This window comes from Dermochelys coriacea, chromosome 3 (assembly GCF_009764565.3).
Source record: "Dermochelys coriacea isolate rDerCor1 chromosome 3, rDerCor1.pri.v4, whole genome shotgun sequence".
NCBI classification, from domain to species: domain Eukaryota; kingdom Metazoa; phylum Chordata; order Testudines; family Dermochelyidae; genus Dermochelys; species Dermochelys coriacea.
The window spans coordinates 3688942-3702473 of record NC_050070.1 but is presented as its reverse complement, the minus strand read 5'-3'; the positions used below and the strand labels follow the sequence as shown (position 1 = coordinate 3702473).

Sequence of the window (13532 nt, the reverse complement as noted above, 5' to 3'; positions counted from 1 at the left end):
CGGCGAGGGTGCAGGGAAGAGGCCGGGTAGCCCAGAGGGGTGCGAAACGTCCCCTTGTGGAGTAGGTGAGTCAAATCTGGACATTCTGCAAAGTGGAAAAGGGAGAAGAAAGTGATTCCTTAGAGAGAGAGTCCCTGTGTGAGAAAACGCACTGTGCCGTCAGCTGGCATGAGACCCTCCCAACAGTCTGTGCTCAGTAACTCCACGCCCAGTGGGCTCTAGCCAAGCCTGGGCTGCAAGGAGAGCAGAATTTAGCACCTGCTGCTCCAGAACGCAGGCCTCTGAGGGGCAATCTGCATCAGCTATTCATAGTACCGGGTCTTAGATCATCCATGTGGACCTCCATCCACTCGAGGGAGACATAGCCGCCAAAAGCGCTTGAGCGTGTCTGATTGCCGCCAGCAGAGGGCAGCAGTGTGCATGCACGAGTGCAGCTGACACGGGACAGATTGCAGGGAGTCGGGGCGCGAGCGAAGATTTTCGCTCTTCCACCCTCGCCCTGTCAACCTGGGTCTTTCTGGTGCCCGAATTCCCAGGAGTCCAGGGAAGCCAGGCTGTCAGAGTCCTGCGTTCCGCTTCGCGGTAATGGAGTGAGACTGCGGGCTGGTCCCACGAGGGGCAAGCGGACGAGCACAAGATGTTCTAGTGTTCCTAGCACTGGGACGTGCCATGATCCACACCGCTGCAGCAAGCCCAAAGGATTCTGGGAGATATTTTAAAATATCTAAACACATGGGATGGGGGTGGGGGAAGCGTTTTCTTTTGTTTGTTGTTTCTTCGGGGGGGTTTTAGGTGTTTTCGACATGTATTGTTTTTGTTATTGTATTACCACGGCGCCTAGGGGTTGCACTCACAGATCAAGACCCCATTGTGCTAGGTGTAAAAACACAGAAAAACCAGTCCCTATCTGAAAGAGCATACAATCTAAGTGTAGGATCAGAGGCAGAGATACAGGCAGACAGACAGGGAGTGCAAGGACTCATGGAGAGCTGGTCTGTGTGACAGGCAGTGGTCTCAGCACATCAGTATTGCCAACCCCACACATTCCAAAATCATGAGACATGCCCCCCAAATCCTGAGATTTACTTAAAAATCCAACAATATTTGGATTTTGGTGACTGTGTCTTTGTGGGAGGGGGGGTGTCACGTTTTCCCACATTTCTTCACAATCAGGAGGGCTAAAAACTTTTTTTTTAAAATGAAAGTTGGTTCTCAGAGATTCATGTGACTCCAGGAGCTGGAGGTTTAAGACAAAACCCCAAATAGCAGGAGGCTGGTGATAAAATTGTGAGAGTTGCCAACTCTGCTAGTGTGGAGGTTTTTAAGGACAGTCAGGTGGCCTTGCAGATGTTTACAGGGAGCTTCTGCCATGTATAGCAGGGGGCATGAGTGAGTACGTAAAGGTGCATTTCATTCCCTTCCTTCACTCTGCCTGGACGTGGCGTGGCGTGAGACGTGGCGTGAGACGCCGTCACCCTAACAAGAAATGCCACCAGGCCCTCCCAGCTGGGTCACTTAGCAGCAATAGCTCAGCCGACTTCTACGGGGCTGATTTTATGAGTCTCCTCTGCATGCTTCACTTCTCGTGTCAACGGGCTCAGCTGGATGGAGACCAGCTCCTGTCAGCATATCCTGGTGAGACACAAAGTGTGAAATTTCCCCTGTGCCAAGTGCCAGTTCAAGACTTTGTACCGGCCTCTTTGCACAGGGTAAAATTCACCCCAAGGGAACCCAGACTAGGCTAGGCAGCTTCAAGCCAGGAATGGGACGGTGTGTATTAGGCTCATGTGCTGTTCTCAGGGTCCCCAGGGAAGGTCATTATCTAGGAGCTCAGTGAATTCATCTGCCCCACTCCTCCTCACCAACTGCCCCCGTCCAGCTTCTGGGAGCAGAGCAGCAAACTCCAATTAATAATCAGCAAGGTCCGTTAGCACTAGAATGTGTTCATTTCTCTCTCCACCCACTCCCTCGCTCTTCTGCCTGCGGCAGCTGAATGGAGCCAGAGTTCGAGGCTGAGAAGAGCAGGGGGTGACAAGAAATTTCCCCAAAGTGCCAGCGCACATCAGAGCACGTCTGCTGTTCCACGCGGCTGTGGGGCAAACCAGGGGCTCCAGGAGCAGAGCGGCACAGGGGTGGGAGCAGACAGGGATTAGGAGGGGAAAGGAAGGGAAAAGAGGAGGGGCAGGAGAAAGGAGGCAAGATCAGACTAAAGGAATGTAGACATACCAGAGAAAAGGGAACGAGAGAGGAAAGACACAAGGAAAGGAAGCAGCACTGTGGGCGGAGAGTAGAGACAATGTGCTGAGATTCAGAGCACTGAGTCAGGGCCCGGATACCATGGTGATGGGCATGTTCAGGATCAGGATTTTCTGATGAAAACCAGGGCACCACAGGGCCCACCAATTCCTCACTCCTCCCGTCTCTGATCTGCCCTGGTGGAAACCCAGAGGGTTCTGGGAATGGGGGCGTGGATCCGGAAGAACATCCTGAATTCTTTCACATCTCCATGGTGTCCCAAATTCCAGCCTCACTTGGAGGGACTGTGATCCATTGTGCGAGGGCCCTGTGGTGTGTAAAATGGGGTGAGGAAGGTGATGCTGCCTGGGGTGGGGAGAACACACACACGTGCGTGCACACACACACACCACACACACACACATTATTCATTCATCTGCAGATCACCTCCATCTGCACTGAGCTCCACTGTTCTGTCACGCAGTCCCCGCATCATCCCTATGGCAGATGCTCAGTGGCGGCTCATTCAGAGGCCTAAGGGGGGTTAGACTTAGAGAGACAGATCCAGATCATAAAGGTGACCTCTGAACCCAAACTTCCTCCACGTATTGGGGTGTTTGGTCCCTGAATTTTGGGTAGCAAGGGGCAACGTCGGAACCTGGACCCCAGTGACATCAGCGTTCAGGGGCATTTGGGGATGGGGCTCTGAGTGATGGCAGCGCCACGTAGTGACCTGCCAAGTTAGAAGGAACTGGGAAAGCAGCTAGGGAGGGGGCCCCGTGTATGTTTTATCGACTGGCTGGTGCTGGCGATCAATCTGTAAATGGCACCCACTGGTTTGTTTCCCTTTTGTTCTTTCGCTGCCCGGCTGCTCGCTTCAGCAAAGGCAAAGAGAAGACAGAAAGGGGCAAAGACGGTGAGCACAAGTAGGTGCCCTCTCTCTGCGTGCTCGCGCTATCTCCCAGGTATGACTGGTGGGACTGAGCTGACCCCTGAGGCGCTCCTCTTCTCCAACTGTCTCAGCCTCCAGTCGCCGGGCCCAGGGCACAGAGAAAACCAGCTCTCTCTCGAAGGGCTGTGGCTGGGAAGCTGGATGGTTTTCTAAAAGACACGCTCTAGACAGACAGGAATTAAAACAAGGCAGTTTTAGGGCCTGCGTCATCTAGGACAGACGAGATGAGCATCATGGCCTTATCTCCTATGAATCTATGGCCCCACTCTTGGCAGCGTGAGCAGAGGGCTCCAGGTCGGAGTGAGCCTGTCGAGCGATCTCCCCATCTCCTCTCCATTCGGCAGCCCGGCCCTGGCAGGGTGGAAGCATGTTGGCAGAGCTCAGTGTAGGTGTTTGGGCTGGGGGTCGTTGGTCTTTAGGGCTGTCAGCTGAGCACTGATCAAAGAAAGAGGCCAGGCCTGGGGGCTTTTTTCTGAGGGAGACCCTGCTAGGGCCAACAGTGGGGTTTGAGCCTGGGATCTTAAGTGCTAAAAGCATGAGCCTCTACTTATGGAGCTAAAGGAGTAGCTCCATTAGCTGGCAGCAGTAGCAGGCTTTTATCCTCTTACAAGGACCAGCCGATAGAAAGGGACAAAGAACCCACTTGCTCTGATGTGTGATAAGAAATGGCACTAAGATGTTTCAAAGCCATATTCTGTTTCCCTGTTGTGATAGAATTTCTCCCCCAGCTCTCTCCAAGACAGAGTCAATCTAAGCAAACTTGTTCTCCCTCATTTGTAACATCCACATTTCTCAGCTTTCCCATTCCATCTTGTTCAGAGTTGGCTTTTGCTGTGAGGACTTGCAGTGGGGGAGGTTTAGATTGGATATTAGGAAACACTGTTTTACTAGGAGGATGGTGAAGCACTGGAATGGGTTCCCTAGGGAGGTGATGGAATCTCCTTCCGTAGAGGTTTTTAAGGTCAGGCTTGACAAAGCCCTGGCTGAGATGATGTAGTTGGGGATTGGTCCTGTTTTGAGCAGGGGGTGGGATTAGATGACCTCCTGAGGTCCCTTCCAACCCTGATATTCTATGATTCTATAACTTCCTAGCGCTCCCTGGAGGCTAGAGAGCAAATTTGGTGGCTCTGCTCCACCTCGATCCCTGGCTTTCTAGGGGCCACTCAGAGGGTGCCGTTGGCTGGTTTCTGAGCTCTCCGGTTGAGCTGTGGTGGCTATGGCTTACCGTGTCTGTGACGCCTTTGGCATGCCCAAGGAGAATGAGGTGACAGGTTATGGTAGCATTTGTAGGTGCTAGCCCACCCCCTGGCCTCTCACCTTCTGACTGGGTGAAATTGACTCCATGCAAAGGCCAGCTCACAGTCCCACTGGATTTACTTGGTGCTTACTCTTTGCGCTGGAGAGAATTTCAATCCACTATGAAAGAAGGAATAGGAACAATACTGGAGACGTGGGGTCTGGTTCCCGTGGCCCTGCATCTTGTGCTGTCGTCTTCCCCAGTGCCAGGTTGGTATCTGACCCTGACCCTGACCCTGGTACGAATGAGTGGAGGATTCTGATTTGGCAGCCTTGGGGCTGCTCTAATTTACACCTGGCTGTCCCTTGCCCCAAGGAGCCAGGCCATTATCTGTGGACAATTGCCAGGGTGCGTAGACATTCGGACCGCCACCCCTGCCCTCAGCCAAGCGCTCTGTGCCAGGAGGAGGTGGCATAGAAGCAGTTATGGCGTTTCTGTGACCATGCAAAGATTTGCATACGTAGGGGAAATCCTCAGGGGGGCCGGACCCACTGGCTTTGCTAGGTGGGGGGAGTTCGATGGGGGTACGGGGGCCAGCCACTGGTTTTCGGCTGACATCCTGTCTCTTTAAGGCACTATCATGGACGACTAGATGAAAGGCGCCGGTGACCCCTCCCCACTCAAAGAAGTGATGATTAAAAAGTCAGAGTCAGCTGTGAATAATTCAGTGGCAGCCTGTAACCAGATCCAGGCCTCAGGGCGGGGACACAGGCTGTGGGGAGAGGCGGCCAGCGCCCCCTGCACGAACTCATGCCCCCAGGGCGCCTCTCTATCTGCACCCCCAGTGGCAGAGACAGGGAGGGGAACCGGGAGGCTGGGTTTCAAAGTGACCCGGAAAAACCCCAGGACAGAGCCCTTTGCAAAGGGCCGGTGCCGCGTGCAACGACTGCCAGAGCAGGCCCTGACATCTCAGGTTCTCGGGCCCTCATCCAATATTCATGCAGGGACGGTGTCAGCTCTCCACCGCCGCCTGCCCAGCCAGCTCCCTTCCATTCCCCGCTTTGCCTGGGGTTGGGGGGCTTAACCTTTCTTTAATACAGCAAAGAGCCAGAGGCAGGTGGGAGCAGAGAATCGGCGGGAGATCCCCTCCTCGTCTGCCCCCAAATCAACCCCAGCACGGCCAGAAGCTTTGCTGCTGGTTTCGTAGCCCCCGCTCTAAGGCGGGCTGCTGGGCGGCACAGGTAAAGCCGCCGTCAAGCGCCCTAGTAGCCAGGTAGGCGCTCTCCTGTCTCTGCCCATCTCTCGGGGAAAGCCGGACTGTGGACTGTCAGCTGGTGAAGGTAGAACCGGGCCGTGCATGGAAATGAGGGGTCCGGGGAAGGGGGGAGGTATTTGCCATCTCTCACTTTACTTTGACCTGAAAGGGTGACAGGTGGGACTTGGAGCGATGGGAGGGTTGGGGACGGGCGGGGGGAGTTAGCTAGAGCATTCTGTCATTGGCAGTCCCGAGGATGTGTCAGCCCTGAATGCTTCTCTCTCTCTCTCATTCGCTCTTTCTTTTTTCTCTGGAAAGTAGGAATTTTTCTCAGTTGTCATGTGGCTGGCAGTTTGCTGCGTCCTCGCTCCCAGGAGCACATGGCCTTTAAGAAAAAAGACTGAAAGAAGGGAAAATTGCCTCATTTATTACTGGGAATGGAAGGCGCGGGGAAGGGAGGCACATGTGTGGCAGGTCCTAACTCTGAGCTCTTATCTTCATGGGGGAAGCCTCCTGTTCCTATAAACCCTACTCCCTGTCGGTCAGCCAGGGCTGGGAACTCTCCTCCAGCATGGGCTAGAAGATCCGGGAGGGATATTAAGGCAAGACACATATTTTGGAGCCCCCATTTGCATTCTGTCGTAGGGGAGCTGTCTCCTTTAAATGAAGCTGATCTGGCTCCCCTGTGCCAGCACAGGGGTGTCCTCTGCTGACCTGATTGAGAGGGTGGGTGAATGAGGCAGAGAGCTGGGCTTGGGGATGAGGTCCATGGAGAGAGTTGCAAAGGTCCCCAGGGAACGCTGAGGGCAGTGGTGGGGTGATCATGACAGCCCCCTAGAGAAAATGTCAGACAATACAGGGGGCTATTTGTAGTCCTCCCTTGAAATATTTAGCAAAGCACTGAAGCACATAAGAACGGCCAGACTGGATCAGACCAAAGGTCCATCTAGCCCAGTATCCTGTCTTCTGACAGTGGCCAGTCGCAGGTGCCCCAGAGGGAATGAACAGAACAGGGAATCATCAAGTGACCCATCCCCTGTCGTCCATTCCCAGCTTCTGGCAGACAGCAGCTAGGGACACCATCCCTTCCCATCCTGGCTAATAGCCATTGATCGACCTATCCTCCACGGGTGCATCTAGTTCTTTTTTGAACCCTGTTATAGTCTTGGCCTTCACAGCATCCTCTGGCAAGGAGTTCCACAGGTTGACTGTGCGTTGTGTGAATAAATACTTCCTTTTGTTTGTTTTAAACCTGCTGCCTATTAATTTTATTGGGTGACCCTAGTTCTTTTAAAAAGAAAAGGAGTACTTGTGGCATCTTAAAGACTAACACACCAGTCATGATTTTATAGACCTCTATCATATCCCCCTTAGTCGTCTTTTCCAAGCTGAAAAGTCCCAGTCTTATTAATCTCTCCTCACATGGCAGCTGTTCCAGACCCCTCATCATTTGTGTTGCCCTTTTCTGAACCTTTTCCAATTCCAATATATCTTTTTTGAGATGGGACGACCCCATCTGCACACAGTATTCAAGATGTGGGTGTCCCATGGATTTATAGAGAGGCAACATGATATTGTCTGTCTTATTACCTCTCCCTTTCTTAGTGATTCCCATGTGCAAACCTTCAGCCACACACTTCCACCCATCCCGATTCAGCAAAGGGTATGCAAACATGCTTAATGGGAAGCCAGTGCTGAACTGATTTGCTGAGACGGATTAGACCTGTGCTGAAGGGCTATGCCGAATGGGAGCTGTGATTCCAATTCATGCCATTGGAATGAGTCCTTTCTTTGCCGTACATAGAGGAGCTTTAGGAGCATTGTTTTCTTCTCTGATTCCACCCTGCAGTGCTGCAACGTCCCCCCTACCCCCCGCACGCACACACCCTCTGCCTTCTTTTTTGTTCCCAAATTAAAACAAACCTTAATATTTAATAACATGGCTTCAGTGGCTGTTCATTATGTGCTAATCCACTGCCAGTAAGTGGCTCTCTTGTACCACCCTGGGCCGGAGATGGATTTGGAGTTTGGAGCGACTAATTAAAAAGAACGATGTTTAATTACATTGGGAGGAATAATTGCAGTCCTGCCCAAATGCTCAGAATCTGCTGAAATTCTCCAGCTGCCAAGTGGAAGCAGGATGTTGGAGAGAATGACGTTCTTAAAGCAAAAGCTCTTTGCAAGCTGAATAATAGAAGATGGTTGTTAAGCAGAGATCAGTACAGATTTATAAACTGCTTTTCAGTTCTGCTCCTTCCTCAATCACCTCCAGACAAACTCACATGCGGTGGAGTAACAGCAAGGAGAAATCTGCCCTTTGATTTTAACCCTTCTTCCATCACTTTAGTCCCACTTAAACACTGCATGTATGTGGGTCATGGGTCTTGTGCCTTGCCCTACAGCACAGGGTGAGTTTCACTCATCATGAATGTACAAATTATCCAATTAATCCTTTTTTCCCCGATCCTTAGTGCTGTGGATGTATGTGTGATCCTCAAGCATATTCCTACTCAGAGATTAGCAAACAAACTTCAGCCATTGGGTTGGTCACAAGTAGTTCACTCTGTAACTGCAGCTGTTTGCTCTTCGGTATTTGTGGCATAGGATTGGCCATCTGTGCCGTGTGGCCTTTTTTCTGCTTCTTGGTGACTAGAGAATAGCGAAGAATCATAGAATCATAGAATCATAGAATCATAGAATATCAGGGTTGGAAGGGACCCCAGAAGGTCATCTAGTCCAACCCCCTGCTCAAAGCAGGACCAAGTCCCAGTTAAATCATCCCAGCCAGGGCTTTGTCAAGCCTGACCTTAAAAACCTCTAAGGAAGGAGATTCTACCACCTCCCTAGGTAACGCATTCCAGTGTTTCACCACCCTCTTAGTGAAAAAGTTTTTCCTAATATCCAATCTAAACCTCCCCCATTGCAACTTGAGACCATTACTCCTCGTTCTGTCATCTGCTACCATTGAGAACAGTCTAGAGCCATCCTCTTTGAAACCCCCTTTCAGGTAGTTGAAAGCAGCTATCAAATCCCCCCTCATTCTTCTCTTCTGCAGACTAAACAATCCCAGCTCCCTCAGCCTCTCCTCATAAGTCATGTGCTCTAGACCCCTAATCATTTTCGTTGCCCTTCGTTGTACTCTTTCCAATTTATCCACATCCTTCCTGTAGTGTGGGGCCCAAAACTGGACACAGTACTCCAGATGAGGCCTCACCAGTGTCGAATAGAGGGGAACGATCACGTCCCTCGATCTGCTCGCTATGCCCCTACTTATACATCCCAAAATGCCATTGGCCTTCTTGGCAACAAGGGCACACTGCTGACTCATATCCAGCTTCTCGTCCACTGTCACCCCTAGGTCCTTTTCCGCAGAACTGCTGCCGAGCCATTCGGTCCCTAGTCTGTAGCGGTGCATTGGATTCTTCCATCCTAAGTGCAGGACCCTGCACTTATCCTTATTGAACCTCATTAGATTTCTTTTGGCCCAATCCTCCAATTTGTCTAGGTCCTTCTGTATCCTATCCCTCCCCTCCAGCGTATCTACCACTCCTCCCAGTTTAGTATCATCCGCAAATTTGCTGAGAGTGCAATCCACACCATCCTCCAGATCATTTATGAAGATATTGAACAAAACGGGCCCCAGGACCGACCCCTGGGGCACTCCACTTGACACCGGCTGCCAACTAGACATGGAGCCATTGATCACTACCCGTTGAGCCCGACAATCTAGCCAGCTTTCTACCCACCTTATAGTGCATTCATCCAGCCCATACTTCCTTAACTTGCTGACAAGAATGCTGTGGGAGACCGTGTCAAAAGCTTTGCTAAAGTCAAGAAACAATACATCCACTGCTTTCCCTTCATCCACAGAACCAGTAATCTCATCATAAAAGGCGATTAGATTAGTCAGGCATGACCTTCCCTTGGTGAAGAATACTCTTTCTGATCCCAATTTCCAACTGAATCATTCTTGAAGTGAAAAAGTCATGAAACTTTCCAGATTCAGTAATATTTTCACCAAGATAACTGGTGCCCGTCCACGACCAACAGCAGATAAAATGATTCCACAAGTAACAGTGAACCCCCAGCTACAGCTGGCTGAATAAGGGATTTTTCTGGATCGCTGGCAATTCTGAAAAATTGAAACAAAAGAATGGTTTGGGGCAGAAGAGATGTGAAATATTTTCAATATTTTGGGAAAACCAAAGTAAAAAAAATGCTTTGGGTCAAGCTAAATGTTTCATTTCAATTTCAAGCATTTTTCAAGTTTTCTGATTTTTTTAAATTACATGAAATTTCTAAACCAAAAGTTGTTTCCAAGTGAAAAATCCAGACATTTCATTTTGAAAATGTTGAAATGAAACATTTTGATTTTTTTTAAAATTGGGGTAGGGGATCGGTGCTTTGAAATGAACAATTTGGTGAAATCAACAGGAATTTGTGAAACCTTTTAGTCAAATCAGAATTTTTCACCTAAAAAATTTTGGTTGAAAAATTTCACCTAGCTCTCCCCCAACTCAAATAACAGTGAAACCAAAGAGCAAAAATACTTGCAATCAGTTGTTATATTACTTGACAAGCTCTGCATATTTATTATGCCATCAGATGAAATGAACCCAGTCTACAGTGCTAAAATTGTCAGTGTATTAAAGAACTATATCTTATTAACCCTGCATACCAAGTTCTGTTCAGCTTGGGAGCCAGTATATTAAATTATTGTTATATCAGACTAGCATATTACACTGAACCAGCCACAAACACCGCAAAATGTTTGCCATGAATATCCATTTAAATTCTCGTTGGCTGTGTTTTGAACCCACTTTATGCCTAGCTTTGCCTTGGTTGTATGTTGTAGTTTTAAATCAGATCTGCAACTGCTAGCAGCAAATATCTCCGACGGCTGAAGATGGGACACTACATGGGGAGGGCTCTGAGTTACTACAGAGAATTCTTTCCTAGATGTCTGGCTGGTGGGTCTTGCCCACATGCTCAGGGTCTAACTGATTATCATATTTGGGGTTGGAAAGGAATTTCCTCCAGATCAGATTGGCAGAGACCCTGGAGGAGGGAGAGCGGGTTTGCTTTCCTTTGCAGCACAGGGCACAGGTCACTTGCAGGTTTAAACTCGTGTAAATGGTGGATTCTCTGTAACTTGAAGTCTTTAAACCATGATTTGAGGACTTCAGTGACTCAGTCAAAGGTTAGGGGTCTATTACAGGAGGGGGTGGGCTGGGTTCTATGGCCTGCGAGGTGCAGGAGGTCAGACTAGTTGATCATGATGGTCCCTTCTTGCTTTAAAGTCTATGAGTCTAAGGTAGCCAGAATACCCCCCGATCCCCATTTTTAATGCCATTATAAATCAGCAAGTGTTGACAAAATATTCTAGCGAGCGTTTTTACTGGCAGGAATGTCAGTGGGTGTCATAAATCTAAAGGGTTCAGAAGGGTAACCACCATTCTGTATACAGTGCTATAAAATCCCTCCTGGCCAGAGGCAAAGTCCTTTTACCTGTAAAGGGTTAAGAAGCTCAGGTAACCTGGCTGGCACCTGACCCAAAATGACCAATGAGGGGATGATTTAACTGGGACTTGGTCCTGCTTTGAGCAGGGGGTTGGACTAGATGACCTTCTGGGGTCCCTTCCAACCCTGATATTCTATGATTCTATGATTCTATGACAAGATACTTTCAAATCTGGAGGGGGGGAAAAGGCTTTTGCTGTCTGTGTGATACCTTTGCCGGGAACAGATCAAGGATGAAGCCCTCCAACTCCTGTAAAGTTAGTAAGTAATCTAGCTAGAAAATGCGTTAGGTTTTCTTTGTTTTGGCTTGTGAAGTTCGCTGTGCTGGAGGAAATGTGTATTCCTGTTTTTATGTCTTTTTGTAACTTAAGGTTTTGCCTAGAGGGATTCTCTATGTTTTGAATCTCACTGCCTATAAGATTATCTTCCATTCTGATCTTACAGAGTTGTTCTCTTATCTTTTTTTGTACTTCTAATAAAAAAGTTCTGTTTTTTTTAAGAATCTGATTGGGGTTTTTGGGTCTTAAAAATCCAAGGCTGGTTTGTGCTCATCTTGTTTATTCTCAAGCCTCCCCAGGAAAAGGGGTGTAAGGGCTTGAGGGGATATTTTGGGGAAATAGGAATACCAAGTGGTCCTTTCCCTGTTCTTTGTCTAAATCACTTGGTGGTGGCAGCATACTGTTCAAGGACAAGGTGAAATTTGTGTCTTGGGAAAGTTTTTAACCTAAACTAGTAAAAATAAGTTTAGGGGGTCTTTCGTGCAGGTCCCCACATCTGAACCCTAGAGTTTAGAGTGGGGAGGGAACCCTGACAGTGGGGCTGATGAGTTTTCAGTGAATATTAACAGCAAGTGAATTTTGAATCCATAAGTGAGAATATGTATACCAGGAACCTGAGACATTTTCATCCAATCAGGCAACATAAAAAAATACCATGTGATCTGTGTAGTTAATCCAAAGTAATCAACACACTTTGGCTTTCAGGAGCCAGCTCCTCAGCAGCTATAAATTGTTGCAGCTCCATTGCAGTGAATGGCGCTCTAGGACAACTCGCACCAGTTAAGGAGCCAGCCTCAGATGCTGAATATTTGCAAAGAGCGGCTGGCAAACACGCTGCAGGCCAAGTCTTATTGTTCAAAATGATTCAGGGTGAAAATTCCCCCCCCCCCCGTGCAGAGACCAAGCACAACCATGTGGGATGTCAGTGGTGCCTGGGGCTTGTGCTGGCCCCTCTGCGTTGGGAAATCCACCCCCCGCTGACCTGTGGCCAGTAGGCAGCTTATGGGAAAAGAGTTACATGGCTGAAAGGGCACATGGCGCGTAACCATTATCAATCTGGGGTGTCTTGGCCCCATTTCAGCCTAGTGTTTTAGCCCCAGTTTGGGGGTATTCTGGCTCTAGTCTGGGATAGGCTGATTAGTAGTTAACACTCAGAGTGGAATATTTTAGCTGATATTTTCACCCTAGTTTGGGGTATGGTTACTGCATGAGAGAGGCAGAGTGGCCTAGTAGATAGAGCACTGGACTGGGACTTGGGAGAGCTGAGTTCTATTCCCTCCTCTTCTGCTGGGTGACTATGGGTAAATCACATCATTGCTCTGTGCCTCCATTTTCCCAACTGTGAAATGGGGCTGATGATATTGGCATCCTCTGTAAAACACTCTGAGATGTACAGATGAAAATCTGTAGTCCCAGAGTAGAGTGTCCTAGTTTGGGGTAGGTTAACCCCCAGAGAGCTGAAATGCCCAGACAAAAATATTTGCAATTACTGTATTCAGTGAGTTCTGCCTTTCCCCCTCCCCCCGCCCCCACTTCTTGCAGAGCTGGGAAAGGAGTCTTTTCAGCCATGAAGCTGGGCAAGATACGGCCCCCAAAGGAAGACCCTCACCGAAAGCAAGGTATGTGCAGCTGTGCAGAGCTGGGTGAGAATACACAAAAGTCTGGCTGGCCAGGCAGCTGCTGGCTGAGTTTAGCAATGACATGCAATGAACTTGTGATGCTCCATTGCTTCTTTATGTTGCATATTACAGACTGACTGTGGGGTGGGGGGAGAGAGAGAGGGTGAATGTTTAAAAATGTTTTTCATCTTTTTTCTTTAAAATGTTCAATTTTTCGTCAAAATCAAATTAAACCCTCGTTTTCAAGGTTTTTTCTTCTTCCCCCTGGAAAAGACGGGGTGAGTGAAACAGATTTTTTTTTCATTTTCTTTCAATTCAAGTCAAACCGATTTTTTTCATTTAGATGAAAAAAATTCAAATTTTGGAAGAGGGAAAAATCTTGTTTCTTTTCAAATATTTTCCCTGGAAAATCCTTACTGTTTGCCAGCCAGCCCGA

At 48.8% G+C, this 13532-nt stretch overlaps 1 protein-coding gene across 3 annotated transcripts in view; it reads left to right on the top strand.

Moving 5' to 3' along the window:
• The window catches only part of OTOF (otoferlin), a 217812-nt gene that overhangs the window by 129448 nt on the left and 74832 nt on the right, over positions 1–13532 (top strand). For all 3 annotated transcript variants that reach the window (XM_038396681.2, XM_043510006.1, XM_043510007.1), the window contains exon 6: positions 13020–13096. In XM_038396681.2, the coding sequence (XP_038252609.1) occupies positions 13020–13096 (77 nt within the window). The remainder of the gene's footprint in view (positions 1–13019; positions 13097–13532) is intronic.